General features: G+C 44.0%; 1 protein-coding gene across 2 annotated transcripts in view; it reads left to right on the forward strand.

Moving 5' to 3' along the window:
- The window catches only part of LOC112261424 (catenin alpha-2), a 700,693-nt gene that overhangs the window by 106,146 nt on the left and 566,773 nt on the right, over positions 1-27,774 (forward strand). For both annotated transcript variants that reach the window (XM_042329775.1, XM_042329776.1), the window contains exon 3: positions 21,007-21,202. In XM_042329775.1, coding sequence (XP_042185709.1) covers positions 21,007-21,202 — 196 coding nt within the window. The remainder of the gene's footprint in view (positions 1-21,006; positions 21,203-27,774) is intronic.

Here is a 27,774-nt window from a genome sequence, read left to right on the forward strand (position 1 = left end):
CAACCCTAAGTCTAAATATTGTTGTTACATTGCACAACCTGCAATGTTATGTCATAATTATGTAAAATTCTGGCAAATTAGTTCGCAATGAGCCAGGCGGCTCAAACTGTTGCATATACCCTGACTCTGTGTGCAATGAACGCAAGAGAAGTGACACAATTGCTCTAGTTAATATTGCCTGGTAACATGAATTTCTTTTAACTAAATTTGCAGGTTTAAAAAAATATACTTTTGTGTATTGATTTTAATAAAGGCATTGATGTTTATGGTTAGGTACAGTTGAAGTCGGAAGATTACATACGCCTTAACCAAATACATTTAAACTCAGTTTTTCACAATTCCTGACATTTAATCCTCGTAAAAATTCCCTGTCTTAGGTCAGTTAGGATCACCACTTTATTTTAAGAATGTGAAATGTCAGAATGATTTTTTTATTTTATTTTTTTATTTCACCTTTATTTAACCAGGTAGGCTAGTTGAGAACAAGTACTCATTTGCAACTGCGACCTGGCCAAGATAAAGCATAGCAGTGTGAACAGACAACACAGAGTTACACATGGAGTAAACAATTAACAAGTCAATAACACAGTAGAAAAAAGGGGAGTCTATATACATTGTGTGCAAAAGGCATGAGGAGGTAGGCGAATAATTACAATTTTGCAGATTAATAACACTGGAGTGATAAATGATCAGATGGTCATGTACAGGTAGAGATATTGGTGTGCAAAAGAGCAGAAAAGTAAATAAATAAAAACAGTATGGGGATGAGGTAGGTAAAAATGGGTGGGCTATTTACCGATAGACTATGTACAGCTGCAGCGATCGGTTAATTGCTCAGACAGCAGATGTTTGAAGTTGGTGAGGGAGATAAAAGTCTCCAACTTCAGCGATTTTTGCAATTCGTTCCAGTCACAGGCAGCAGAGAACTGGAACGAAAGGCGGCCAAATGAGGTGTTGGCTTTAGGGATGATCAGTGAGATACACCTGCTGGAGCGCGTGCTACGGATGGGTGTTGCCATCGTGACCAGTGAACTGAGATAAGGCGGAGCTTTACCTAGCATGGACTTGTAGATGACCTGGAGCCAGTGGGTCTGGCGACGAATATGTAGCGAGGGCCAGCCGACTAGAGCATACAAGTCGCAGTGGTGGGTGGTATAAGGTGCTTTAGTGACAAACGGATGGCACTGTGATAAACTGCATCCAGTTTGCTGAGTAGAGTGTTGGAAGCAGTTTTGTAGATGACATCGCCGAAGTCGAGGATCGGTAGGATAGTCAGTTTTACTAGGGTAAGTTTGGCGGCGTGAGTGAAGGAGGCTTTGTTGCGGAATAGAAAGCCGATTCTTGATTTGATTTTCGATTGGAGATGTTTGATATGAGTCTGTAAGGAGAGTTTACAGTCTAGCCAGACACCTAGGTACTTATAGATGTCCACATATTCAAGGTCGGAACCATCCAGGGTGGTGATGCTGGTCAGGCGTGCGGGTGCAGGCAGCGAACGGTTGAAAAGCATGCATTTGGTTTTACTAGCGTTTAAGAGCAGTTGGAGGCCACGGAAGGAGTGTTGTATGGCATTGAAGCTCGTTTGGAGGTTAGATAGCACAGTGTCCAAGGACGGGCCGGAAGTATATAGAATGGTGTCGTCTGCGTAGAGGTGGATCAGGGAATCGCCGGCAGCAAGAGCAACATCATTGATATATACAGAGAAAAGAGTCGGCCCGAGAGAGAATGATTTATTTCAGCTTTTATGTCTTTCATCACATTCTCGGTGGGTCAAAAGTATACCTACACTCAATTAGTATTTGGTAGCATTGCCTTTAAATTGTTTAACTTGGGTCAAATGTTTCAGATAGCCTTCCACAAGCTTCCCACAAAAGGTGGGTGAATTTTGGCCCATTCCTCCTGGCAGAGCTGGTGTAACTGAGTCAGGTTTGTAGGCCTCCTTGCTCGCACACACTTTTTCAGTTCTGCCCACAAATATTCTATGGGATTGAGGTCAGGGCTTTGTGATGGCCACTCCGATACCTTGACTTTGTTGTCCTTAAGCCATTTTGCCACAACTTTGGAAGTATGCTTGGGGTCATTGTGCATTTGGAAGACCCATTTGCAACCAAGCTTTAACTGATGTCTTGAGATGTTGCTTCAATATATCCACATAATTTTCGTCCCTCATGATGCCATCTATTTTGCGAAGTGCACCAGTCCTTCCTGCAGCAAAGCACCACCACATCATGATACTGCCAACCCAGTGCTTCACGGTTGGGATGGTGTTCTTCGGCTTGCAAGCCTCTCCGTTTTTTGCTCCAAACACAACAATGGTCATTATGGCCAAACAGTTATTTTTTTGTTTTTTGTTTCATCAGACCAGAGGACATCTCTCCAAAAAGTACGATCTTTGTCCCCATGTGCTTACCGTTTTGGAGCAGTGGCTTCCTCCTTGCTAAGCCTTTCAGGTTATGTTGATATAGGACTTGTTTTACTGTGGATATAGATACTTCTGTACCTGTTTCCTCCAGCATCTTTATCATGTCCTTTGTGGTTGTTCTGGGATTGATTTCCTGAGTGGTATGACGGCTGCGTGGTCCCATGGTGTTTACACTTGCGTACTATTGTTTGTACAGATGAACGTGGAACCTTCAGGCGTTTGGAAATTGCTCCCAAGGATGAAGCAGACTTGTGGAGGTCTACAACAACTTGTAGAGGTCTTGGCTCATTTCTTTTGATTTTCCCATGATGTCAAGCAAAGGGGCACTGCGTTTGAAGGTAGGCCTTGAAATCGATCCACAGGTACACCTCCAATTGACTCGAATGATGTCATGCTGACCTCTACTCCTGTTGTGGCTCCAAGTCTGCTCATATGTCCTTCTGTTTGTGTGCGTGTGTGTGTGTGTGTGTGTGTGTGTGTGTGTGTGTTTGTGCACTATATAGGGAATTTGGGACGCTTCCTTAGACTGTCAGGCAGTTCAAGTTAAACTCCTCCGTTGGCAAATATCTGGGTTGAGAGGTTTAGCAGTTTGTTACCACAGCTATTTGTCATACTGTTGCGCAGGCTGTGTCACTGACCCTTTCCAAAATATTAGTTAATCCCATTGAAATTACAGAAGTTATTTCTCCGCAGTTCACAAGCAGCAGAAAAATTCCAAATGTATTCCAAATGGCACCCCATTCCCTATATAGTGCACTACTTTTGACCAGTGCCGATCAGGGCGCAGACCTTACAGCCCTGTGGTCCCTGGCCAAAGGTAATGCACTATATAGGGAATAGGGTCCCAGTTGAGTGAGTCGCAGACTAAGTCTGAAGTGACACTGAGTAAGCCTGGATGCCTCTGAGGCCGCTGGAAAAGGCTGCATTGTTTAAGGGGTGTGAAATTAAATGTCCCTCAGCTTTAGAGAATGTTTGTTCCTGCGGGACTGTTTGTTAAATCCGATTTCCACGTCTTGTCTCATCAGTGTAAAACGGCACCGTTTGACGCATTATGTTGACAGTCTAAATGACGCCGCCGTCTGGCGGATGGTAAAAATGTGCTGTCGTGGACAGCCGGCAGAACACACACGCTAGGTAATATACTTCCAGATACATTGTTTTTTTGGTCAGAGTTTCTTACTTGCCTTCAAACATTGGTTTCTTTTCTTTTTTTTCCCAGTCAGCCAAAGTAGATGAAACAGGTGCTTTTCACGCTTCCCACATCTTGATTTTATAATATATAAATATATAGGACTGAAAGCTCAAAAGTGTGTGTGTGGGTGGGTGCATGTGCTTCCATGTGTGTTTTGCAATGATACCACAGATTAGAATATATATACACTGAACAAAAATAAAAACCAAACATGTAAAGTGTTGGTCCCATGTTTCATAAAATAAAAAAATCCCAGTAATCTTCCATACTCACAAGAAGCTTATTTCTCTCAAATGTTGTGCCCACATTTCTTTACAACCCTGTTTGTGAGTATTTTTCCTTTGCCAAGATAATCTATCCGCCTGACAGGTTTGGCATATCATGAAGCTGATTAAACAGGATAATCATTGCACAGCTGGGATATAATTTCTCTTCTCCACTGTCAAATATAAATAAGGTAGAGGATTCTTCCTCTCTCTCTCAATCTCTCTCTCTCTCTCGCTCTCTCTCTCTTTATCTATCTCCCTCTCTCTCACACTCTCTCCCTCTCTCTGTCTCTCTCTCTCTCTCTCTCTCTGTCTCTCAATCTCTCTCTCTCTCTCTCTCTCAATCTCTCTCTCTCTCTCTCTCTCTCTCTCTTTATCTATCTCCCTCTCTCTCACATTCTCTCTCTCTCTCTGTCTCTCACTCTCACTCTCTCTCTCTCTCTGTCTCTCACACTCTCTCTCTCTCTCTGTCTCTCAATCTCTCTCTCACTCTCAATCTCTCTCTCTCTCTCTCTCTCTCTCTCTTTATCTATCTCCCTCTCTCTCACACTCTCTCTCTCTCTGTCTCTCACTCTCTCTCTCTCTCTCTCTCTCTCTCTCTCTCTCTTCCTATCACTTTCTCCCTCTATTTCTCTCTCTCTCTCTCTCTCTCCCTCTCACTATCTCTATCTGTCTCTCTCTATCTGTCTCTCTCTGTCACTCACTCATTCACTCTCGCTATCTATCTCTCTCTTGCTCTCTCTCACTCTCTCTCTCTCTTGCTCTAGTTCTCAAAGTTGAGAGATAACCTCTTCCTCTCTGACAAGCGGTTTCAAATCGCTATTTGCATTTGAGGTTTGATCCAACAGAAACGGTCGTATGGACACCGAAACACATTGAGACGTTATTTTACTGTAATAGAGAAGTTCATCTGTCTAACGATGCCCTTTTTTATGTCTCAACTAATCAAATTGTGTGCAGAGCAGACGCTACTAAAACAGGAGTATCAAATGAAAAAAGAAATGCTCAGTGTTATCGCGCGCGGCTATTCCTGTAGCACGTACCTACCGCTAGCAGCATTTTAGCCAAACGCTTTGAGAGTAGCTGTTCAGTCTGTATTTTATAAATGTGCAATAAGCATAAAACACAATTTTATAAGGAATGGGCAACTCAGTCTCATTCTGAGAAGTAAGGTAGGCCACTTGATTTCAACTTCTGAGCAAAGTGGACAGGCTAGCATGCTGTTAGCAGTTGGAGATGTACAGGAGGGTGTGTTCATAACAATGAAACTCTTAAAGCTAGCAAATAGATCCATGGCTAAACTTGAAATGTAAGGATTAGCTGGTTACTCACTAGCACGTGGCCTTGTGAGATTATTTATGAGACCTGTGTTAATTTTCTATAATACCTGCTATAAGAATCAATCAACCAAATGTATTTACAAAGCCCTTTTTACATCTGCTATACAGCTAGGAAAAACTCCAGAGAAAGGCAGGAACCTAGAAAGAAACCTAGTGAGGAACCAGGGTTGGCCAGTCCTCTTCTGGCTGTGCCAGGTGTAGATTATAAGAGTACATGGCCATTTAAGGCCAGATTGTTCTTCAAAATGCTTCAAGTTGGTCATTTTTAGTGAATGTGTATTATGCACGGTTCTGATTAAATTTGTAACAAAAAGGGCATTTTCATAGACAGACTTCAAAGCCAGATCAGTGATTATTGCAAAAAAAGCAGGTTAAACTATTTCAATAAAATAATGTAATTATTAGTGGGGCTTATACTGTATTTAGCCTAATTTGACACACCCTGATTTTATTAGATTGCGGTTTGAAATGCAATGCTTTTGACCTTTAATTGTACAACAAAGGTTCAAATCTGTCATTCTGCCCCTGAATGAGGCTGTTCCTAGGCCGTCATTGAAAATAAGAATTTGTTCTTAACTGACTTGCCTAGTTGAATAAAGGTTCAATAAAACTGCAGATGCGCAGCTTTGTTGTCAGGCTACTCCTTTTTTTCTGTATCTATTGAATTTCTTCACCTTTTGATTCACCCTTCCTCTTTCCGTTGCATGAATATGTTTCTTCAGGGGGCGAAAGGAAGCCTTCAGGGACAGAGATCAGGATTTGTTGTATCACCTAGTCTATATCTCAGGGTTAAACAAAGATTCTTGCTGCCTCATCAAGGGAGCACAAGGAGATGATTTGGCTGGGGCTGGACTTATTTGTTTGCCCTTCATTATGCGTTCTTTTATTCATTACCATTGCGTGGAGTGATATATCAAAAAATATGTATAGCCACAGTATAGAAGTATAGTCCTCCGGCTACACCAGGGTGCTACCCTACAGAGTGCTGGTGAGGCTACTGTCGACCTTCATTGCAAAACATTGTGTTTTAATCAATTATTTGGTGACGTGAATATATTTAGAATAGTTTTATCTAAAAAGGATAACTTTTTCAATGTTTTACCATTTTTATTTTTATGAAATTCACTGAGGAGGATGGTCCTCCCCGTCCTCCTCTGAGGAGTCTCCACTGGTAAACACACAAATGCATGCACACATTCACCCACACACCAGCAGACATGTATGCACACACATACACCACACACACCCACCCGCATACACGCAGGCACACATACACACACACACACACACACACACACACACACACACACACACACACACACACACACACATTCCCTCAGAAATGTAGAAGGTGGCAGTTAGACGTCTCCAGCAAACGGCACCATTTACCTTCATATTGTTTCAAAACTCAAAAAGATGACGATGATCAGTGACAGGAAGAGTCGTTACTTCATCACTATCTGTCTTCTTTTCTTTGAGGGGCCCCTTATAGAGTGGACAAGTAGTCACTGACTGACCCTGCACGGAACACACAGATGTCGGATCTGAATTTGATGACTTGTTTGTTCCTGAGAATGGTTCTGCGCGAGTCAATAAAACACGGTTATATTGCAGTTTTCTTCAATCGCTAACGAGCGTCGGTCAATACTGAAGCCACTTTTTCAAAACCCGTCACCCAGTCTTCATTACCAACACGCATCTTGGCCAAACAGTTCATCACACTTCCAAAAACTCACTCAAACCACCAAAACACTTCATACATGTCTCAAAATCAGCTCGTTCGACCACAACACTGGCAACAGCTCTCACTCAGAAAGTGTACATTGTCACTCATAACACACCGACCTAAAGAAAACACTGAACAGGGAGCATTACGTAAGTGATGAACTTTTCTCTTTGAAGCTTGAATGATTTGTGTGATGAATCAGTATTTCATGATAGAATAAGAATAGCACCTTTTCACTTTATTGACTGTACTCAAGTATATGTAACAAGAATGAATCAGAAATGCAGCAATTTAATTCAAAAGCCTTTATTTTTCTATATTTTTGCATATAGTAATTTACTTATGAAAAATAAAAGGTTCCAGGGCTGCAATAATAATTACATATATAAAAACATCATCAACATGTATAATATAACACTCCTACTGTACAGTACTGTGAGGGTTCTAGTTCTCATCAATACGTATAATATAACACTCATACTGTACAGTACTGTGAGGGTTCTAGTTCTCATCAACATGTATAATATAACACTCATACTGTACAGTACTGTGAGGGTTCTAGTTCTCATCAACATGTATAATATAACACTCATACTGTACAGTACTGTGAGGGTTCTAGTTCTCATCAACATGTATAATATAACACTCATACTGTACAGTACTGTGAGGGTTCTAGTTCTCATCAACATGTATAATATAACACTCATACTCTACAGTACTGTGAGGGTTCTAGTTCTCATCAACATGTATAATATAACACTCATACTCTACAGTACTGTGAGGGTTCTAGTTCTCATCAACATGTATAGTATAACACTCATACTGTACAGTACTGTGAGGGTTCTAGTTCTCATCAACATGTATAGTATAACACTCATACTGTACAGTACTGTGAGGGTTCTAGTTCTCATCAACATATATAGTATAACACTCATACTGTACAGTACTGTGAGGGTTCTAGTTCTCATCAACATGTATAATATAACACTCATACTGTACAGTACTGTGAGGGCTCTAGTTCTCATCAACATGTATAATATAACACTCATACTGTACAGTACTGTGAGGGCTCTAGTTCTCATCAACATGTATAATATAACACTCATACTGTACAGTACTGTGAGGGTTCTAGTTCTCATCAACATGTATAGTATAACACTCATACTGTACAGTACTGTGAGGTTCTAGTTCTCATCAACATGTATAATATAACACTCATACTGTACAGTACTGTGAGGGCTCTAGTTCTCATCAACATGTATAATATAACACTCATACTCTACAGTACTGTGAGGGTTCTAGTTCTCATCAACATATATAGTATAACACTCATACTCTACAGTACTGTGAGGGTTCTAGTTCTCATCAACATATATAGTATAACACTCATACTCTACAGTACTGTGAGGGTTCTAGTTCTCATCAACATGTATAATATAACACTCATACTGTACAGTACTGTGAGGGCTCTAGTTCTCATCAACATGTATAATATAACACTCCTACTGTACAGTACTGTGAGGTTCTAGTTCTCATCAACATGTATAATATAACACTCATACTGTACAGTACTGTGAGGGTTCTAGCTCTCATCAACATGTATAATATAATCACTCATACTGTACAGTACTGTGAGGGTTCTAGTTCTCATCAACATATATAGTATAACACTCCTACTGTACAGTACTGTGAAGCCTCTAGTTCTCATCAACATGTATAACATAATCACTCATACTGTACAGTACTGTGAGGGTTCTAGCTCTCATCAACATGTATAATATAATCACTCATACTGTACAGTACTGTGAGGGTTCTAGTTCTCATCAACATGTATAACATAATCACTCATACTGTACAGTACTGTGAGGGTTCTAGCTCTCATCAACATGTATAATATAATCACTCATACTGTACAGTACTGTGAGGGTTCTAGTTCTCATCAACATGTATAATATAACACTCATACTGTACAGTACTGTGAGGGTTCTAGTTCTCATCAACATGTATAACATAATCACTCATACTGTACAGTACTGTGAGGGTTCTAGCTCTCATCAACATGTATAATATAATCACTCATACTGTACAGTACTGTGAGGGTTCTAGCTCTCATCAACATGTATAATATAATCACTCATACTGTACAGTACTGTGAGGGTTCTAGTTCTCATCAACATATATAGTATAACACTCATACTGTACAGTACTGTGAGGGTTCTAGTTCTCATCAACATGTATAGTATAACACTCATACTGTACTGTACTGTGAGGGTTCTAGTTCTCATCAACATGTATAGTATAACACTCATACTGTACAGTACTGTGAGGGTTCTAGTTCTCATCAACATGTATAATATAACACTCATACTGTACAATACTGTGAGGGTTCTAGTTCTCATCAACATGTATAGTATAATCACTCATACTGTACAGTACTGTGAGGGTTGTAGTTCTCATCAACATATATAGTACAACACTCATACTGTACAGTACTGTGAGGGTTGTTGTTCTCATCAACATATATAGTATAACACTCATACTGTACAGTACTGTGAGGGCTCTAGTTCTCATCAACATGTATAATATAACACTCATACTGTACAGTACTGTGAGGGCTCTAGTTCTCATCAACATGTATAACATAATCACTCATACTGTACAGTACTGTGAGGGCTCTAGTTCTCATCAACATGTATAACATAATCACTCATACTGTACAGTACTGTGAGGGTTCTAGTTCTCATCAACATGTATAATATAACACTCATACTGTACAGTACTGTGAGGGTTCTAGTTCTCATCAACATGTATAGTATAACACTCACACTGTACAGTACTGTGAGGGTTCTAGTTCTCATCAACAGGTATAGTATAATCACTCATACTGTACATTACTGTGAGGGTTCTAGTTCTCATCAACATGTATAATATAACACTCATACTGTACAGTACTGTGAGGGTTCTAGTTCTCATCAACATGTATAGTATAACACTCACACTGTAGAGTACTGTGAGGGTTCTAGTTCTCATCAACATGTATAGTATAATCACTCATACTGTACAGTACTGTGAGGGTTCTAGTTCTCATCAACATGTATAGTATAATCACTCATACTGTACAGTACTGTGAGGGTTCTAGTTCTCATCAACATGTATAGTATAACACTCATACTGTACAGTACTGTGAGGGTTCTAGTTCTCATCAACATGTATAGTATAACACTCATACTGTACAGTACTGTGAGGGTTCTAGTTCTCATCAACATGTATAGTATAATCACTCATACTGTACAGTACTGTGAGGGTTCTAGTTCTCATCAACATGTATAATATAACACTCATACTGTACAGTACTGTGAGGGTTCTAGTTCTCATCAACATGTATAATATAACACTCATACTGTACAGTACTGTGAGGGTTCTAGTTCTCATCAACATGTATAATATAACACTCATACTGTACAGTACTGTGAGGGTTCTAGTTCTCATCAACATGTATAGTATAACACTCATACTGTACAGTACTGTGAGGGTTCTAGTTCTCATCAACATGTATAATATAACACTCATACTGTACAGTACTGTGAGGGTTCTAGTTCTCATCAACATGTATAATATAACACTCATACTGTACAGTACTGTGAGGGTTCTAGTTCTCATCAACATGTATAATATAACACTCATACTGTACAGTACTGTGAGGGTTCTAGTTCTCATCAACATGTATAGTATAACACTCACACTGTACAGTACTGTGAGGGTTCTAGTTCTCATCAACATGTATAATATAACACTCATACTGTACAGTACTGTGAGGGTTCTAGTTCTCATCAACATGTATAATATAACACTCATACTGTACAGTACTGTGAGGGTTCTAGTTCTCATCAATATGTATAGTATAACACTCCTACTGTACAGTACTGTGAGGGTTCTAGTTCTCATCAACATGTATAATATAACACTCACACTGTACAGTACTGTGAGGGCTCTAGTTCCCCCTCTGGTGCATTTGGCCACAGGCTCTCATCAACATCACATCTGATGTCTTCTCTAGCAATGCATCTTGGAAAGTATCTTCTGGAATGTCTAATCCAGCCCTGGAAGTCTTCAGGAGAAGTGTCTCCACATCCTGCATTCATGTCATCCAGTCATCCACGTCATAAACCTTCCACCTCCACGCAGAGAAAAACTCCTCTATTGGGTTTAGGAAGGGGGAGTATGGAGGCAGGAATAGTACTGCCATCTTGGGACGTGCAGCAAACCAGTCTGTGACTGCAGCAGAGTGGTGGAAGGCCACATTATCCCACACAACAACGACGGTAGGGGAGTTTCTTGCCCCTCTCTCCATTATGCAGTCCATTATGCAGGTCATCCGGAAAATAAATGAGCCTTTGTATTTTATGGGCCAATGAGTGGTTTGTGTAGCAGCAAACCATAATTGGAAAGTGCTGCAGACATTGTGATGTTAGCTCCTCTCTGGCCTGGGACATCCACGGTTGCTCTCTGTCCAATCACATATCTTCCCCTGCAGCGTGTTTTTGCCAGGTTGAATTCAGCTTCATACACAAAGATGAATGTGTGTGCAGTTTGCCTGGTTTTGCAGTACTTTACATTATCCCTAGCTGTGTATGTAGCCTGTTTGGTTATTGAACAGACATCTTACCTGGACATATTGATACCGGAGTTCTTTCACACATTCACCGTTTCTCCCAAAGGGTACAGTGTACAACTGCTTCCTCCTTATTTGAGGTTTCTCTGGGACTCTGGCCATTGTCGTTGTGCTGACCGTAGTCACATTCCCAACAGTGATATTGTCTGCCAGCACTCTGTCCCGAACTTCCCGCAGTTTTATTGCGTTGTTGCCAATGACCATGTCAACAATGGAAGTCGGAATCCGCTAAGGACAATGACCATGTCAACAATGGAAGTCGGAATCCGCTAAGGACAATGACCATGTCAACAATGGAAGTCGGAATCCGCTAAGGACAATGACCATGTCAAAAATGGAAGTCGGAATCCGCTAAGGACAATGACCATGTCAACAATGGAAGTCGGAATCCGCTAAGGACAATGACCGTGTCAACAATGGAAGTCGGAATCCGCTAAGGACAATGACCATGTCAACAATGGAAGTCGGAATCCGCTAAGGACAATGACCATGTCAAAAATGGAAGTCGGAATCCGCTAAGGACAATGACCATGTCAACAATGGAAGTCGGAATCCGCTAAGGACAACGACCATGTCAACAATGGAAGTCGGAATCCGCTAAGGACAATGACCATGTCAACAATGGAAGTCGGAATCCGCTAAGGACAATGACCATGTCAACAATGGCAATTTCCCACTGCCCCTCTTCTTTCCCCACCAACCTGTCTCCCACTCCCTGCCACTCTTCTTTCCCCACCAACCTGTCTCCCTCTCCCTGCCACTCTTCTTTCCCCACCAACCTGTCTCCCTCTCCCTGCCACTCTTCTTTCCCCACCAACCTGTCTCCCTCTCCCTGTCACTCTTCTTTCCCCACCAACCTGTCTCCCTCTCCCTGCCACTCTTCTTTCCCCACCAACCTGTCTCCCTCTCCCTGCCACTCTTCTTTCCCCACCAACCTGTCTCCCTCTCCCTGCCACTCTTCTTTCCCCACCAACCTGTCTCCCTCTCCCTGTCACTCTTCTTTCCCCACCAACCTGTCTCCCTCTCCCTGCCACTCTTCTTTCCCCACCAACCTGTCTCCCTCTCCCTGCCACTCTTCTTTCCCCACCAACCTGTCTCCCTCTCCCTGCCACTCTTCTTTCCCCACCAACCTGTCTCCCTCTCCCTGCCAATCTTCTTTCCCCACCAACCTGTCTCCCTCTCCCTGCCACTCTTCTTTCCCCACCAACCTGTCTCCCTCTCCCTGCCACTCTTCTTTCCCCACCAACCTGTCTCCCTCTCCCTGCCACTCTTCTTTCCCCACCAACCTGTCTCCCTCTCCCTGCCACTCTTCTTTCCCCACCAACCTGTCTCCCTCTCCCTGCCACTCTTCTTTCCCCACCAACCTGTCTCCATCTCCCTGCCACTCTTCTTTCCCCACCAACCTGTCTCCCTCTCCCTGCCACTCTTCTTTCCCCACCAACCTGTCTCCCTCTCCCTGCCACTCTTCTTTCCCCACCAACCTGTCTTCCTCTCCCTGCCACTCTTCTTTCCCCACCAACCTGTCTTCCTTGAGCCATGTTTCCAAACTAAATCATTCCGAAGCCGTCCTCTTTTGTCTGTTTGGCAATGAGACTGGAAACAGGACACTTGGGTAGGCTTTCAGCTGTAACTGAAAATATTCTGCTGAGATTTTTTATGTTTCAGTACGGTTACTGTAGAAATGCACGACATTTGCCATCATTCTGTTTTGAATGTGTTTTTAACAGTTTTGGAAACGTGCTGCAAATATATTGTATGCATTTTGTGTGAAATCAATGAAATAACGATTCACAGTTTGGTCCACATACACTTCTGTTTCACTGACTGTGGAGAGTTTTGACAATGTGACTTCAATTTTGACCAATGCACGTTAGTGATTGAAAAAACTCTTAACAGTGTTCCACGATTCATGTCGCCCTCGTTTTGACCAGCTATTAGCCTAACCACCGATCAAGCAACATTTATGGACTAAATGGTCAAGTCCTGTTGCTGCAGAATTAAATTGCTGCGACAATACAGGTCAAAATAAGACCCTACATCTGTACTTTCAGATTAAGATGCTACTCGCTCTCTTAAAATACTGTAGCTTCCCTCACAAACCTTCACTGTGTATTTGTCAAGTTGACGCTCGCCATTCTCTTGCTAAGTGAGCCTCGCCGGGGCTGACTATACAGGTTATGTGTGTGTGTGTGTGTGATTGATGTTATTGTAAATTCTTTGTGTGTGTGTGTGTGTGTGTGTGTGCATTAGGTTCTTGACTGATGTTAGGTTCTTTGGTTCGGTACCCCCTCCGGAGTTCACTGTGTTCCTTTCATCATTTACACTGCAACGTGTTCCCCACAGACAATGGCAGGGTACTACTGCAGTCACACACTGAGTCATTCTGTTAGGTGTGTGTGTGTGTGTGTGTGTGTGTGTGTGTGTGTGTGTGTGTGTGTGTGTGTGTGTGTGTGTGTGCGTGCGTGCGTGCATGCGTGCGACTTTGTGAGCGTGTGTGTGTGTACTTGTGAGTGTGTGTGTGTGTGTACTTGTGAGTGTGTGTGTGTGCCGTTGTCTGTAATGACAGGGTAGAACTGCTCCTGCTGTCATCTGAGACATCTCCCCAGTGCTCTACGATACATTTACAGTTTTTACAATCGCTAGGACACATTTCTCCATACTTAAGTCACTTTTTCAAAACTCTTCACACAGTTCTCCTAACCAACTTTCAGCTTGGCACGGCAGTTCATTTCACATCCGAAATGCACTAAAACTACCGAAACACTTCATACATGTCTCAAATCAACTCTTTCTTCCATAACACTAGCAAAGGTTGTCATCCAACAAGCACACTTTGTCAATCTTAAAACAATGTCCTAAAAAAACGGTAGCACTACACAATGTTTTCTTTTGTAAAATGTCTTTACAAAACAAGAATGACACCTCTCTACTGTTTAGAATTCACTGCAGTTTATGTTACAGGAATGAATCAGACATGATGCAATAAGCTTCAATATGTTTTATGTCGTTTTTTGGCATTGAGTGATTCCAAAATACAATAATTTGTATTTCCACCATCTACCAATACAGATACAGTAGCAATGCTAGTCAACCCTGTCTTCTGCATCTGGCCACAGGTTCTCATCCACATCACATCTTATGTCATCTTGGGCAATACACCTAGGAAAGAATATTTTCACCTGGTCCATCCCTGGCAATCTCCTGCAGATATGTCCAGACATCCAGCATTCATTACGTCCAGGAGGGACATTTTGATCATGTGGATGGTGGTCATAAACCTTCCACCTCCATGAGGAAAACAATTCCTCTATGGGGTTGAGGAATGGAGAGTATAGTGAGAGGAAAAGTGACACCATCCTGGGATAGGCTGCAAACCACTCTGTCCCGAATCTCTGTGAGTTTTAGGCCATTGTTTCTGTTGATCATTTAACGATTGCAGTTTCCTGCACAGCAGTGAAAATCGTACCTCTCCCGCCTGTGGGAGGTAACCGTTGGGTCCTAAGCAGAAATACAAAAACGATTACACACAAGTGGGTTTCGGAGGCTTTGCTCAATTTTCTTCTGTAATGTTCGGTTCAGTCAGATGCCCTTGCAGAATGCACATCCTACCTGTTGTTTTGCCAAAAATGTCTCACAATAGATGCCACTGTTGTAGATTTGGCTGCACTCTCAGACCAGCCTCTCTTATCGATAGCTCATGATTTATTACACGATCAATTATAGTGGCCCTAATCTCACCTGAGACTACAGCTCTTGATCTTCCTCTCAGTCTTCTTCCACTACGCATACGTACTCCTCTCCCTCTCCCAGCCACTCTTCTATCCTTTGTCAGCCGCTTCTCTATCTCTGGCTGGGTCCATGTTTACATCACAGTACAGCATTATTCCTAAGATGTCCCCGTTTGTATAGACGGTAATGCAGACACATCGATGGCTCTGAACGAACTTTATTTGACTCTTTGCAAACTGGAATCCATTTATCCGGAGGCTGCATTCATTGTAGCTGGGGATTTTAACAAGGCTAATCTGAAAACAAGACTCCCTAAATTTTATCAGCATATCGATTGCGCAACCAGGGGTGGAAAAACCTTGGATCACTGCTATTCTAACTTCCGCAACGCATATAAGGCCCTGCCCCGCCCTCCTTTCGGAAAAGCTGACCACGACTCCATTTTGTTGATCCCTGCCTACAGACAGAAACTAAAACAAGAAGCTCCCGTGCTGAGGTCTGTTCAACGCTGGTCCGACCAATCTGATTCCACACTCCAAGACTGCTTCCATCACGTGGACTGGGATATGTTTCATATTGCGTCAGACAACAACATTGACGAATACGCTGATTCGGTGAGCGAGTTCTTTAGATCGTGCGTTGAAGATGTCGTTCCCATAGCAACGATTAAAACATTCCCAAACCAGAAACCGTGGATTGATGGCAGCATTCGCGTGAATCTGAAAGCCCGAACCACTGCTTTTAATCAGGGCAAGGTGACCGGAAACATGACCGAATACAAACAGTGTAACTATTCCCTCCGCAAGGCAATCAAACAAGCTAAGCGTCAGTATAGAGACAAAGTAGAATCTCAATTCAACGGCTCAGACACAAGAGGTATGTGGCAGGGTCTACAGTCAATCACGGATTACAAAAAGAAAACCAGCCCAGTCACGGACCAGGATGTCTTGCTCCCAGGCAGACTAAATAACTTTTTGCCCGCTTTGAGGACAATACAGTGCCACTGACACGGCCCGCAACTAAAACATGCAGACTCTCGTTCACTGCAGCCGATGTGAGGAAAACATTTAAACGTGTCAACCCTCGCAAGGCTGCAGGCCCAGATGGCATCCCCAGCCGCGCCCTCAGAGCATGCACAGACCAGCTGGCTGGTGTGTTTACGGACATATTCAATCAATCCCTATCCCAGTCTGTTGTTCCCACATGCTCCAAGAGGGCCACCATTGTTCCTGTTCCCAAGAAAGCTAAGGTAACTGAGCTAAACGACTACCGCCCGTAGCACTCACTTCCGTCATCATGAAGTGCTTTGAGAGACTAGTCAAGGTCCATATCACCTCCACCCTACCTGACACCCTAGACCCACTCCAATTTGCTTACCGCCCAAATAGGTCCACAGACGATGCAATCTCAACCACACTGCACACTGCCCTAACCCATCTGGACAAGAGGAATACCTATGTGAGAATGCTGTTCATCGACTACAGCTTGGCATTTAACACCATAGTCCGTCATCAAGCTCGAGACCCTGGGTCTCGACCCCGCCCCTGTGCAACTGGGTACTGGACTTCCTGACGGGCCGCCCCCAGGTGGTGAGGGTAGGCAACAACATTTCCACCCAGCTGATCCTCAACACTGGGGCCCCACAAGGGTGCGTTCTGAGCCCTCTCCTGTACTCCCTGTTCACCCACGACTGCGTGGCCACGCACGCCTCCAACTCAATCATCAAGTTTGCGGACGACACAACAGTGGTAGGCTTGATTTCCAACAACGACGAGACGGCCTACAGGGAGGAGGTGAGGGCCCTCGGAGTGTGGTGTCAGGAAAATAACCTCACACTCAACGTCAACAAAACTAAGGAGATGATTCTGGACTTCAGGAAACAGCAGAGGGAACACCCCCCTATCCACATTGATGGAACAGTAGTGGAGAGGGTAGTAAGTTTTAAGTTCCTCGGCGTACACATCACAGACAAACTGAATTGGTCCACCCACACAGACAGCATCGTGAAGAAGGCGCATTAACATCTGCTACACTCGCATTAACATCTGCTAACCATGTGTATGTGACAAATAAAATTTGATTTGATTTGAATTGAAAGACTAACAACTGGGTAGGTGTTTCAGCTACAATGGGAATCAGCTGTCTAATTGTTTTGATAGTATTTCATTTTTTTGGATTTGTAATGTATTTCAATGCTGTATTACTGTAGAAATGTAGAAAATTGCTGTCTTATTCAATTTTGTGTTATGTTAGGTTTTGAACTTAAGTTGAACAGTTCTGAAAAGAGCATGTAAACATGTGCAAATTGGCCTGTAGGTACATAGAGTTTTGGTGTTGGTTGCGTCTGAGTGAGAAAATAATTCATTTTGAAAGATGTAGCAATTTGAAAGCATTTTGTGCCAAAGCAATGAAAAATGATCCACACTTTCGCCCACATAGACTGCTGTTGTGCTCACTGTGGGACGAGTTTTGAAAAAGTGACCTAAGTATTGAGAAACGGATCCTAGTGATTTGTAAAAAAAAAACATACTGTAAGTAGCAAGAAAGTATTCAATTCTAAGCAGCATGTCTTGAAACAGAAATATGTTGCTTACTACATAATGAACCAACTCCATCTGGCTGTCAGTTTGTATTGTATTCACAAACAGAGCAGGACATAACAATAGGCCTAATGAAAGTACCATGACGGGATCAAGAAGCAATCAGATCATTCAGTACAGATGACATGAGAGTTTGCTTTCAGTTACTCACCTTGATGAATAAAGCTGAATGATGATGATACACATAGGAAACACAATAACGTCCACATAGGATGCGATGATCGGTAGTGTGTGTATAAGTATGTGTATGTGTGTGTGTGTGTGCACGTGTGTGCGCCCCCTGCGTGCTTGTGTCCCCACCCAGTTGACAGGAAGTGACAGACATCTCTAAAATATGAATGACGGTAGTGTCTTGCCTGTTCCCTCTATCTGTACCTCCCTTCTACCCCGACTGGACTCCATTCTGAATACTTCCTTTCTCAATAACACTGGCAGAGAGAGAGACCGAGGCCGCCGCCACAAGGGCCATTTGTGTTCTGCTTTGACTCCATTTCTCAACAGGCAACGGATTTACCCAGACTCCTTTAATGCAGCTTCATGAATCATTTGCAGGGAGCCAATAATGAATCATGTCGGCTGAGGCTCTCTTCGGAGTCCCGGGTTTGCTCGGGTTGGCTTGCCTTTGCTCCGCGCTGGGTGATTTAAATGTAGCCTCATGCTCGTCAAATACTGTCAAATACTGTCTAAATTACTTTTAGAGTAAAATTACTCTCATGGATGGTCAGTTCTTGCATCCACACCATACATTTAAGTGTTGTTCAGTTCCATCCTATCAAACTGGTAAAAGGTTAACTGGCCTGTAGGACTCTAACTTCAGCATTTCAATGACAGACTGAAAGCAGCGGCTTCATTGCTGAAATGTTTCGAGACCTAGTTTCCCTAGTTTGTTTGCGGTGCATGAATCCAACCTGAAAGCATGTCTCTTAACATTTTTTGTTGTGTTTCAATTTACTCCTAGTATTTGGCAGCTGAAAATGATATGCAGTGTTGTCCTGAGGCAAAGCCAGGCCCAGCTTAACCACAGCGAGCCCCACTACACTCTCAGAGCGAATGAGAAGCTAGCTGACGTGTAGGGAGACCCAACAGCTGTTTCCTTGGATGGCTGTTAAGCTTGTCTCTCGCCCTGTGTGGGAAGCTCAGCTCATTTCGCCTCCATTTCGGGCGGTAATTGTGCGACGTGGGTCCATTACCGAAACCAAAAAGCAGAACCCGGAAGCTAGAGACACCCCCACAACCCCTCTCAGTGGACTTGTGGTAGCGTTGACTCGAATGAACGCTTGTACGCGCTCCTCATGCTTGCCTGGAGCATTGAGACTTGAGAGTCCAATTTGATTTGCAGTCCTGCTCCTCGATTTACCCGCAAGCAGGTTTTGGCAAAGCAGGCCCCAGACGGCAGCACATTTACAAGGAAATGGCTCACTTCCTCACCCTCTAGTGCTTTAGCTGGGCACGTTTAGTGCTTCAGGATGCCTTTTCTGTTGAATACTCTGTGTCTCACTCCAAACAGGCTTTACTGGTAGAGTAGCAGTTTGAGAACCAACATCCAATGATGTTGGGGAACCATAAAAACCAAGTCTGGTGTTTCTAATTGACTACACAGTTTCACAAGAACAGAGAGGTACTGCCTGAATCTGTCCAATAAGTTTTTAGTTTTTACCAAACAGGTCAAAGTAGAGCACTAGATATTTAAAAAAAAAAAATAATAATAATAATATAAAAAAATATATATATATATATATATATATATATATATATATATATATATATATATATTTCACCTTTATTTAACCAGGTAGGCCAGTTGAGAACAAGTTCTCATTTACAACTGCGACCCGGTCAAGATAAAGCAAAGCAGTGCAACAAAAACAACAACACAGAGTTACACATGGGATAAACAAACATACAGTCAATAATACAATAGAAAAAGTCTATATACAGTGTGTGCAAATGAGGTAGGATAAGGGAGGTTAAGGCAAAAGAAAATAGGCCATAGTGACGAGGTAATTACGATTTAGCAATTAAACACTGGAGTGATAGATGTGCACAAGATGAGTGTGCAAGTAGAGATACTGGGGTGCAAAGGAGCTAAAACAAATAAAATAAATAACAGTATGGGGATGAGGTAGGCAGATAGATGGGCTATTTACAGATGAGCTATGTACAGGTGCAGTGATCCATGAGCTGCTCTGACAGCTGGTGCTTAAAGCTAGCGAGGGAGATATGAGTCTCCAGCTTCAGTGATTTTTTTTGCAGTGCGTTCCAGTCGTATAGGGACTATGGGGTGACATTTGGGACTCATTTTATTACTTAACGATATGACTTTTTATCGCTCACACAATTGGGCTGTTTTATCACCCATCTAACATGCTGGGATTATTTGCGTGCATCCTTAAATGTCCCCTACACACTGTAGCAGGGAACAAGGGGAACATCATTTAATTTTCATGCTGCTCAAAGACACAGGAGTCTCTTGTTATTTTGAAGGCATGTCACCTTTCCGGCACACTCTAGCACACTTTGTCAATGCCTTGTGACGGCGTGCCTCCTGAAATGCTTATGAAGACGTGTTTTAGCTGGACGGAAAGGCGATGAAATGCATTCAAACTGTACGAGACGTCTTTCAACGTTTCTTGCTCCAGGAGAGCCTTCGATGTGTCCTCCTCCTTTATGGTCTGCTTAGATTACTGTGTAATACGTGTCGTGCTTTTCAATTGGTGTATCAATCAGCAGCGTATCCCACAGGTCAATGAACTAGCAGCCGCTGTACAAGAGCGCTGTGTAACGTTAACACAAGCATTAGTTATCCATACCGTTGTCAGTCCCTCGACCCTTTCGGGCATCTATTGTTTTGTTCCTTTTGACTTACCATAGGTGGGCTACGGGAGCCACCATACCTTGGATAAAATGTGTGGTTATGCTAGCTCACGAACTTGAGGAGATCAGAGTTGTAGCTGATAACAAAGAACCAAGTTGTAGCCATTTTTATAAAGAACCAAGTTTCGTTCGTCCTACATAACAGCATCAGTACCCGTCCTAACCTCTCCCTCTCCGTCCGTCAGGTGACCACCCTGGTGAACACCAGCAACAAAGGGCCCAGCAGTAAAAAGAAGGGGCGCTCCAAGAAGGCCCACGTGCTGGCCCTGTCCGTGGAGCAGGCCACGCAGAACTTCCTGGAGAAGGGCGAGCAGATCGCCAAGAACAGCCACGATCTCAAGGAGGAGCTCATCCTCGCCGTGGAGGACGTCCGCAAGCAAGGTATGTCTGCACTGGGACACCATACCATGTTGTACTCTTGTGTTTAGAGATATATGAATCCATTAAATGGGACGGCAAGATGAAGAGAGCCCAATGTACTCACAGGGACACCATACTTGTACTCTTCTGGTGTATACAGTCCATAGAATGTGACAGCAAGCTCTCCAGAGCCCAGTGTGTATTCTGGTTCCCATACGAAACTGCTGTAACATTATGTATTAGGAGCTTGAAAGGTGCCTGCATCCTTCCACCCCCTTTGGAGCTCTTCCCATTCATGTTTCAGAAGAACTTGGAGAACTAAAGGGAGTATCCCAGCTTGAATATTCCCCCATGTATGTACTTTTACTTCCTTCGAACATAAAAAGAGTCCTACTTTTGAATGATATTTTCTCTCTCTGAGCCTTAAGTCACCTTGTCTGTCTGTAAACCTGGCTTTATCATGCTCTAACTGTCTCGCTTCCACACACGCTCGCATACCCCAGCCCCATGTTAAAACCCTCAGCGCTTTGTGGAGTCTGCCAGGCTGAAAGCTTAGTCTGACTCTGGTGTATTTCTAAGGCTCTTGCCCAGGTGGGTCCCAGCAGGGGCCCTCAATGAAAAAGCACTAGCATCGGCAGGGATCTCCCTCTCTCTCTCCCTCTCTCCCTCTCTCTCTCTCTCCCTCTCTCTCTCTCTCTCTCTCTCCCTCTCTCTCTCTCTCTCTCTCTCTGCATGAAAATTCCCCTCCTTCTTTTCCTCTCTTCAATCCACACAAACAATGTCTGGAGTCAGGCAAATTGCGTCACTCTTCAAGCATACACTTAGCAATCTCGCTTTCTTGTACATTCATCGTAGGCAATTTACCGCGGTAGCTATCAAGCTGTGGAGTAGAAGGTGTTGTGTTTGAACTCAGACCTTGCTTATCAGTCTTATCAGTCTTATCAGTCTTGTGATATGTTTTTAACTTGGAAATGAATTAGGCTAGATTCCCTTGCTGAACATTTTTCACATCTTTGTCCACTACAATATTGAAACTTGTTTATGTGGAGGACATTCCCCTTGTAGGCTTTTTACTATGGGCATACTCTTTAACTTTTGTTTTACTATGATGAAAAAGGCCTCCATCTTCGCAAACAGTGGCCCAAGGCTCCTCTCTCACTCTCTCTCCTCAGCAGTCTGCATGTTAGGCAGTGAGCAAGGAGTGAGAGAATGCGGATATACTGTATGATGTGCAGCCCTGGGCAATTTTATTTAGCTGCTTTTAATACATTTTATCGGCCAAAAGCTGGCAATTACCGGCTAACGAAAACTCTGGTCCAATGTTACAGTACCTTCAGAAAGTATTCATACCCCTTGACTTATTCCACAGTTTACTGTGTTACAGCCTGAATTCAAAATGAATTAAATAGATATTTTTCTCTCCCCATCTACACACAATACCCATTATGTAATCTTTGCAAATGTATTGAAAATGATATACAGAAGTATCTAATTTACATATGTATTCACACCCTGGAGTCAATAATTTTTAGAATCACCTTTGACAGCGATTACAGCTGTGAATTTTTCCGGGTAAGTCTCTAAGAGCTTATCACACCTAGATTATGCAACATTAGCAAGCAAAAACTAAAGCAGGAAGCACCAGTGACTCGGTCAATAAAAAAGTGGTCAGATGAAGCAGATGCTAAACTACAGGACTGTTTTGCTCTCACAGACTGGTATATGTTCCGGGATTCATCCAATGGCATTGAGGAGTACCCCACATAGTCACTGGCTTCATCAGTAAGTGCATTGATGACGTCATCCCCACAGTGACGGTGCACACATACCCCAACCAGAAGCCATGGATTACAGGCAACATCCGCACTGAGCTAAAGGGTAGAGCTGCCATTTTAACTTCTTGATGCACCCATCCCGTTAGCGGGATCATTTTCGTCAACCACCGCTGAATTACAAAGCACCAAATTCAAATTAAATTACTGAAAATATTTAATTTTCATGAAATCACAAGTGCAATATAGCAATATAGCACAGCTTAGCTTGTTGTTAATACACCTGGCATGTCAGATTTCAATAAAGCTTTTCGGCGAAAGTATACCAAGCGTTTATGTAAGGACATCTCTCTCAGTAGACAAAAATATTACAAACCGCTAGCTGCCAAGTAGATTGGTCACGAAAGTCAGAAAAGCAATAAATTAAATTGCTTACCTTTGATGATCTTCGGATGTTTGCACTCACGAGACTCCCAGTTACACAATAAATGTTCCTTTTGTTCCATAAAGATTATTTTTATATCCAAAATACCTCCAATTGGTTGGCGCGTTATGTTCAGAAATCCACAGGCTCGAGCGGTCACGACATCGCAGATGAAAATTCCAAATAGTATCCGTAATGTTCGTAGAAACATGTCAAACGTTTTTTATAATCAATCCCCAGGTTGTTTTTACAATATATAATCGATAATATATCAACCGGGACTGTAGCTTCTTCAATAGGAGAGAGAGTGAAAATGGCTGCTCCAAGCTGTTGCGCATGCAACCATACAATGACGCGATGTGATCTTTCTCGCTAATTTTACAAAAGAAAAGCCTGAAACTATGTCTAAAGACTGTTCACACCATGGGGAAGCCATAGGAAAAGGAATCTAGTTGATATCCCTTTAAATGGAGCAAAGGGAGGCTATGGAACATGGAGCTTTCAAAATAGAAGCCTCTTCCGGGTTGGATTTTCCTCAGGTTTTCGCCTGCAATATCAGTTCTGTTATACTCACAGACATTATTTGGACAGTTTTGGAAATTTTAAAGTGTTTTCTATCCTAATCTGACAATTATAGCCTCGCTATTGTTATTTTACTGCTGCACTGTTACTGTTATTTTAAATGTTTTACTTAACACTTATTTTTTCTTAAAACTGCATTGTTGGTTAAGGGCTTGGAAGCTGTAAGGTCTACCTACACGTGTTGTATTCGGCGTGTGTGACAAATACAATTGGATTTGATTTGATTTGCCCGTTATTCTTTTCAAAATTCTTTGAGCTCTGTCAAATTAGTTGTTGATCATTGCTAGAAAACCATTTTCAGGTCTTGCGATAGATTTTCAAGTAGATTTAAGTAACATCTCTAACTCGGCGACTCAGGATCATTCAGTGTCTTCTTGGTAAGCAACTCCTATGTAGATTTGCCGTTGTGTTTTAGGTTATTGTCCTGCTGTAAGGTGAATTCATCTCCCAGTGTCTGGTGGAACGCAGACTGAACCATGATTTTGCCTGTACTTATTTATATATTCCGTTTATTTATTTTTCTGAAAAACTCCCCTGTTCTTAACGATTACATTTTTTGCAGTTTTACTTTATGTCACGACTCCGACCGAAGGACACTCCCCTTCCCGTTCGGGTGGCGCTCGGCGGTCGTCATCGCCGGCCTACTAGCTGCTACTGATTATTTCCTCCCCCTCCTTATGTGTTGATTGTGAGCACCTGTTTTGAATTAGGTAGTAGGCTTTATTAGTCAGCCGGCCCGCAGGGTTCCTTGTGCGGGATTAATTATTGTGATCGTCTGTTTGGTGTACTTATGTGCACGTCTATTTGGGTTTTGTGTTTTCCCATTTTGTGGGTTTTCCCTGGACGGTTTAAGTCCCCCTGTTTGGGGCATTTGTTTGTTCAGTACGCCCTGTGTTTTGTGAGGGTTGGCTTATGTTCAGCGTTTGTGTCAGTGCATTAAAAATAGCACTCCCCTGAACTCTCTGCTTCCTGCGCCTGACTCCTCACCCACTACACTCAGACCGTTACAGAATCCCGCACCTCTGGAATGGAGTCAGCAGGAGCAACAGCCACTCCCCTTCCATCGATGGAAGAGAGGGTTCTACATCACACCACCGTACTCCATCGGATTGGAACGGCGATGGATCTGGTGATGGAGAGAATGGACCGATGGGAGAGAAGCGGTCTCCTCTCCCTCTCTCCACCTTCGGCCCCTCCTCCTCAGGACTCCCCATCTCCCGACTCCAGCACCCTCCGTCTTACGCTCCCAAGGGTCTATGATGGAACGGCAGCAGGGTGCCAGGGGTTCTTACTCCAGCTAGAACTGTACCTGGCCACCGTCAGACCTACTCCCTCGGGAGCGGAGAGGGTGAATGTCCTCATTTCCTGCCTCACGGGTCGTGCTCTGGAGTGGGCAAATGCAGTTTGGAATGGCCCAGACTCAGCGAAGGAGCACTACCCCGAGTTTTCTCGCCGTTTCCGCGCCGTGTTTGACCATCCTCCAGATGGCCGAGCGGTGGGAGAACGACTATTCCATCTCCGGCAGGAGAAAAGGAGCGCCCAGGATTACGCGTTGGAGTTCCGTACCTTGGCAGCAGGATCCGGGTGGAACGACAGGGCCCTTATCGACCACTACAGGTGTAGTCTCCGGGAGGACGTCCGCAGGGAGCTAGCGTGTCGGGACACTGCTCTTTCCTTGGATGAGCTAATTGACATGTCCATCCAACTGGACAATCTGCTGGCGGCCCGCGGGCGTTCGGAGAGGGTCTTGTGTGTTCCACCACCCAGCACCTCCACTCCTGTTCCGATGGAGTTGGGAGGGGCTTTGCCGAGGGGTACCGGAGGAGGAGGCTCCCTCTGCACCAACTGTGGTCAGAGAGGACACACGGCTGATCGGTGCTGGGGGTCCGTCTGGGAGTCGAGATGGTAGGCGGAACATTTCTCGATCACCCCAGGTGAGTCAGCACCAAACTCACCCAGAACCCCTGTTGGTCACATGTTTGTCTTGATTTTTTCCTTAACTTTTTCCCCTCTTCCCAGCATAGGGCGCTAGTCGATTCAGGCGCAGCTGGGAACTTTATGGATCGCGGACTTGCTATTAAATTAGGTGTTCCGCTTGTGCCGATAGATTCTCCCTTTCCCGTGCACTCCCTAGATAGCCGGCCATTAGGGTCAGGGGTGGTCAGGGAGACCACAATCCCACTGGACATGGTAACACAGGGGAATCATAGGGAGCGTATCAGTCTCTATATTATTGATTCGCCTGCGTTTCCAGTGGTGTTGGGGATTCCCTGGCTGGCCCGGCACAATCCTAAAATTTTGTGGAGACAGGGGGTTCTCCAGGGGTGGTCAGAGGAGTGTTCTGGAAGGTGTCTGGGAGTTTCCGTCGGTGCCACCTCGGTGGAAAGTCCAGACCAGGGTCGCAGAGTGTGCATCCCCCCCGAGTATGCCGATTTGGCAATCGCTTTTAGTAAAAAGAAGACGACTAAATTACCACCACATCGACTGGGAAGGGATTGTGCGATAGATCTCCAGGTAAACGCTGCGCTTCCCAAGAGTCACGTGTACCCATTGTCCCAAGAGGAGACGTTGGCTATGGAGACATATATCACGGAGTCTCTGGGACAGGGGTACATTCAGTCCTCCATTTCACCCGTTTCCTCAAGTTTCTTTTTTGTGAAGAAAAAGGAGGGAGGTTTGCGTCCTTGTATTGATTATAGAGGTCTAAATGCCATCACAGTGGGGTTCAGCTACCCACTACCTCTCATTGCTACGGCAGTGGAATCCTTTCAGGGAGCGCAGTTCTTCACAAAATTGGATCTCAGGAGCGCGTATAGCCTGGTGCGTATTCGGAAGGGAGACGAGTGGAAAACCGCATTTAGTACCACATCGGGCCACTATGAGTACCGCGTCATGCCGTATGGGTTCAAAAATGCTCCAGCCAATTTTCAATCCTTTGTAGACGATATTCTCAGGGACCTGCACGGGCAGGGAGTGGTTGTTTATATCGATGACATTCTGATCTACTCAGCCACTCACGCCGCGCATGTGTCTCTGGTACGCAAGGTGCTTGGTAGACTGCTGGAGCATGACCTATACGTCAAGGCTGAGAAGTGTGTGTTCTCCAAACGAGCCGTCTCCTTTCTGGGTTATCGCATTTCCACCTCGGGGGTGGAGATGGAGGGTGACCGCAGTAAGGCCGTGCGTAATTGGCCGACTCCAACCACGGTAAAAGAGGTGCAGCGGTTTTTGGGTTTTGCCAACTACTACCGGAGGTTTATCCGGGGTTTTGGCCAGGTAGCGGCTCCAATTACCTCACTGCTAAAGGGGGGCCCGGTGCGGTTGCAGTGGTCAGCGGAGGCGGACAGAGCTTTCAACAGGTTGAAGGCGCTGTTCACGGATGCACCCGTGTTGGCGCATCCGGACCCCTCTCTAGCATTCATAGTGGAGGTGGACGCGTCCGAGGCTGGGGAGGGTGCCGTGCTATCACAGCGCTCGGGTACGCCACCAAAACTCCGCCCCTGTGCTTTCTTCTCCAGTAAGCTCAGCCCAGCGGAGCGTAACTATGATGTGGGGACCGGGAGTTGTTAGCGGTGGTCAGGGCTCTGAAGGTGTGGAGACACTGTCTTGAGGGGGCTAAGCACCCCTTTCTCATCTGGACCGACCACCAGAATCTGGAGTATATTCGGGCAGCTAGGAGACTGAACCCGCGGCAGGCAAGGTGGGCCATGTTTTTACTCGATTCCGGTTCACTTTATCATATAGACCGGGCTCCCAGAACGTGAAGGCGGACGCACTGTCCCGCTTTTACGACACGGAGGATAGGTCCACCGAAC

The sequence above is a fragment of the Oncorhynchus tshawytscha genome, linkage group LG11 (genome assembly GCF_018296145.1).
Source record: "Oncorhynchus tshawytscha isolate Ot180627B linkage group LG11, Otsh_v2.0, whole genome shotgun sequence".
Lineage (NCBI taxonomy): Eukaryota > Metazoa > Chordata > Actinopteri > Salmoniformes > Salmonidae > Oncorhynchus > Oncorhynchus tshawytscha.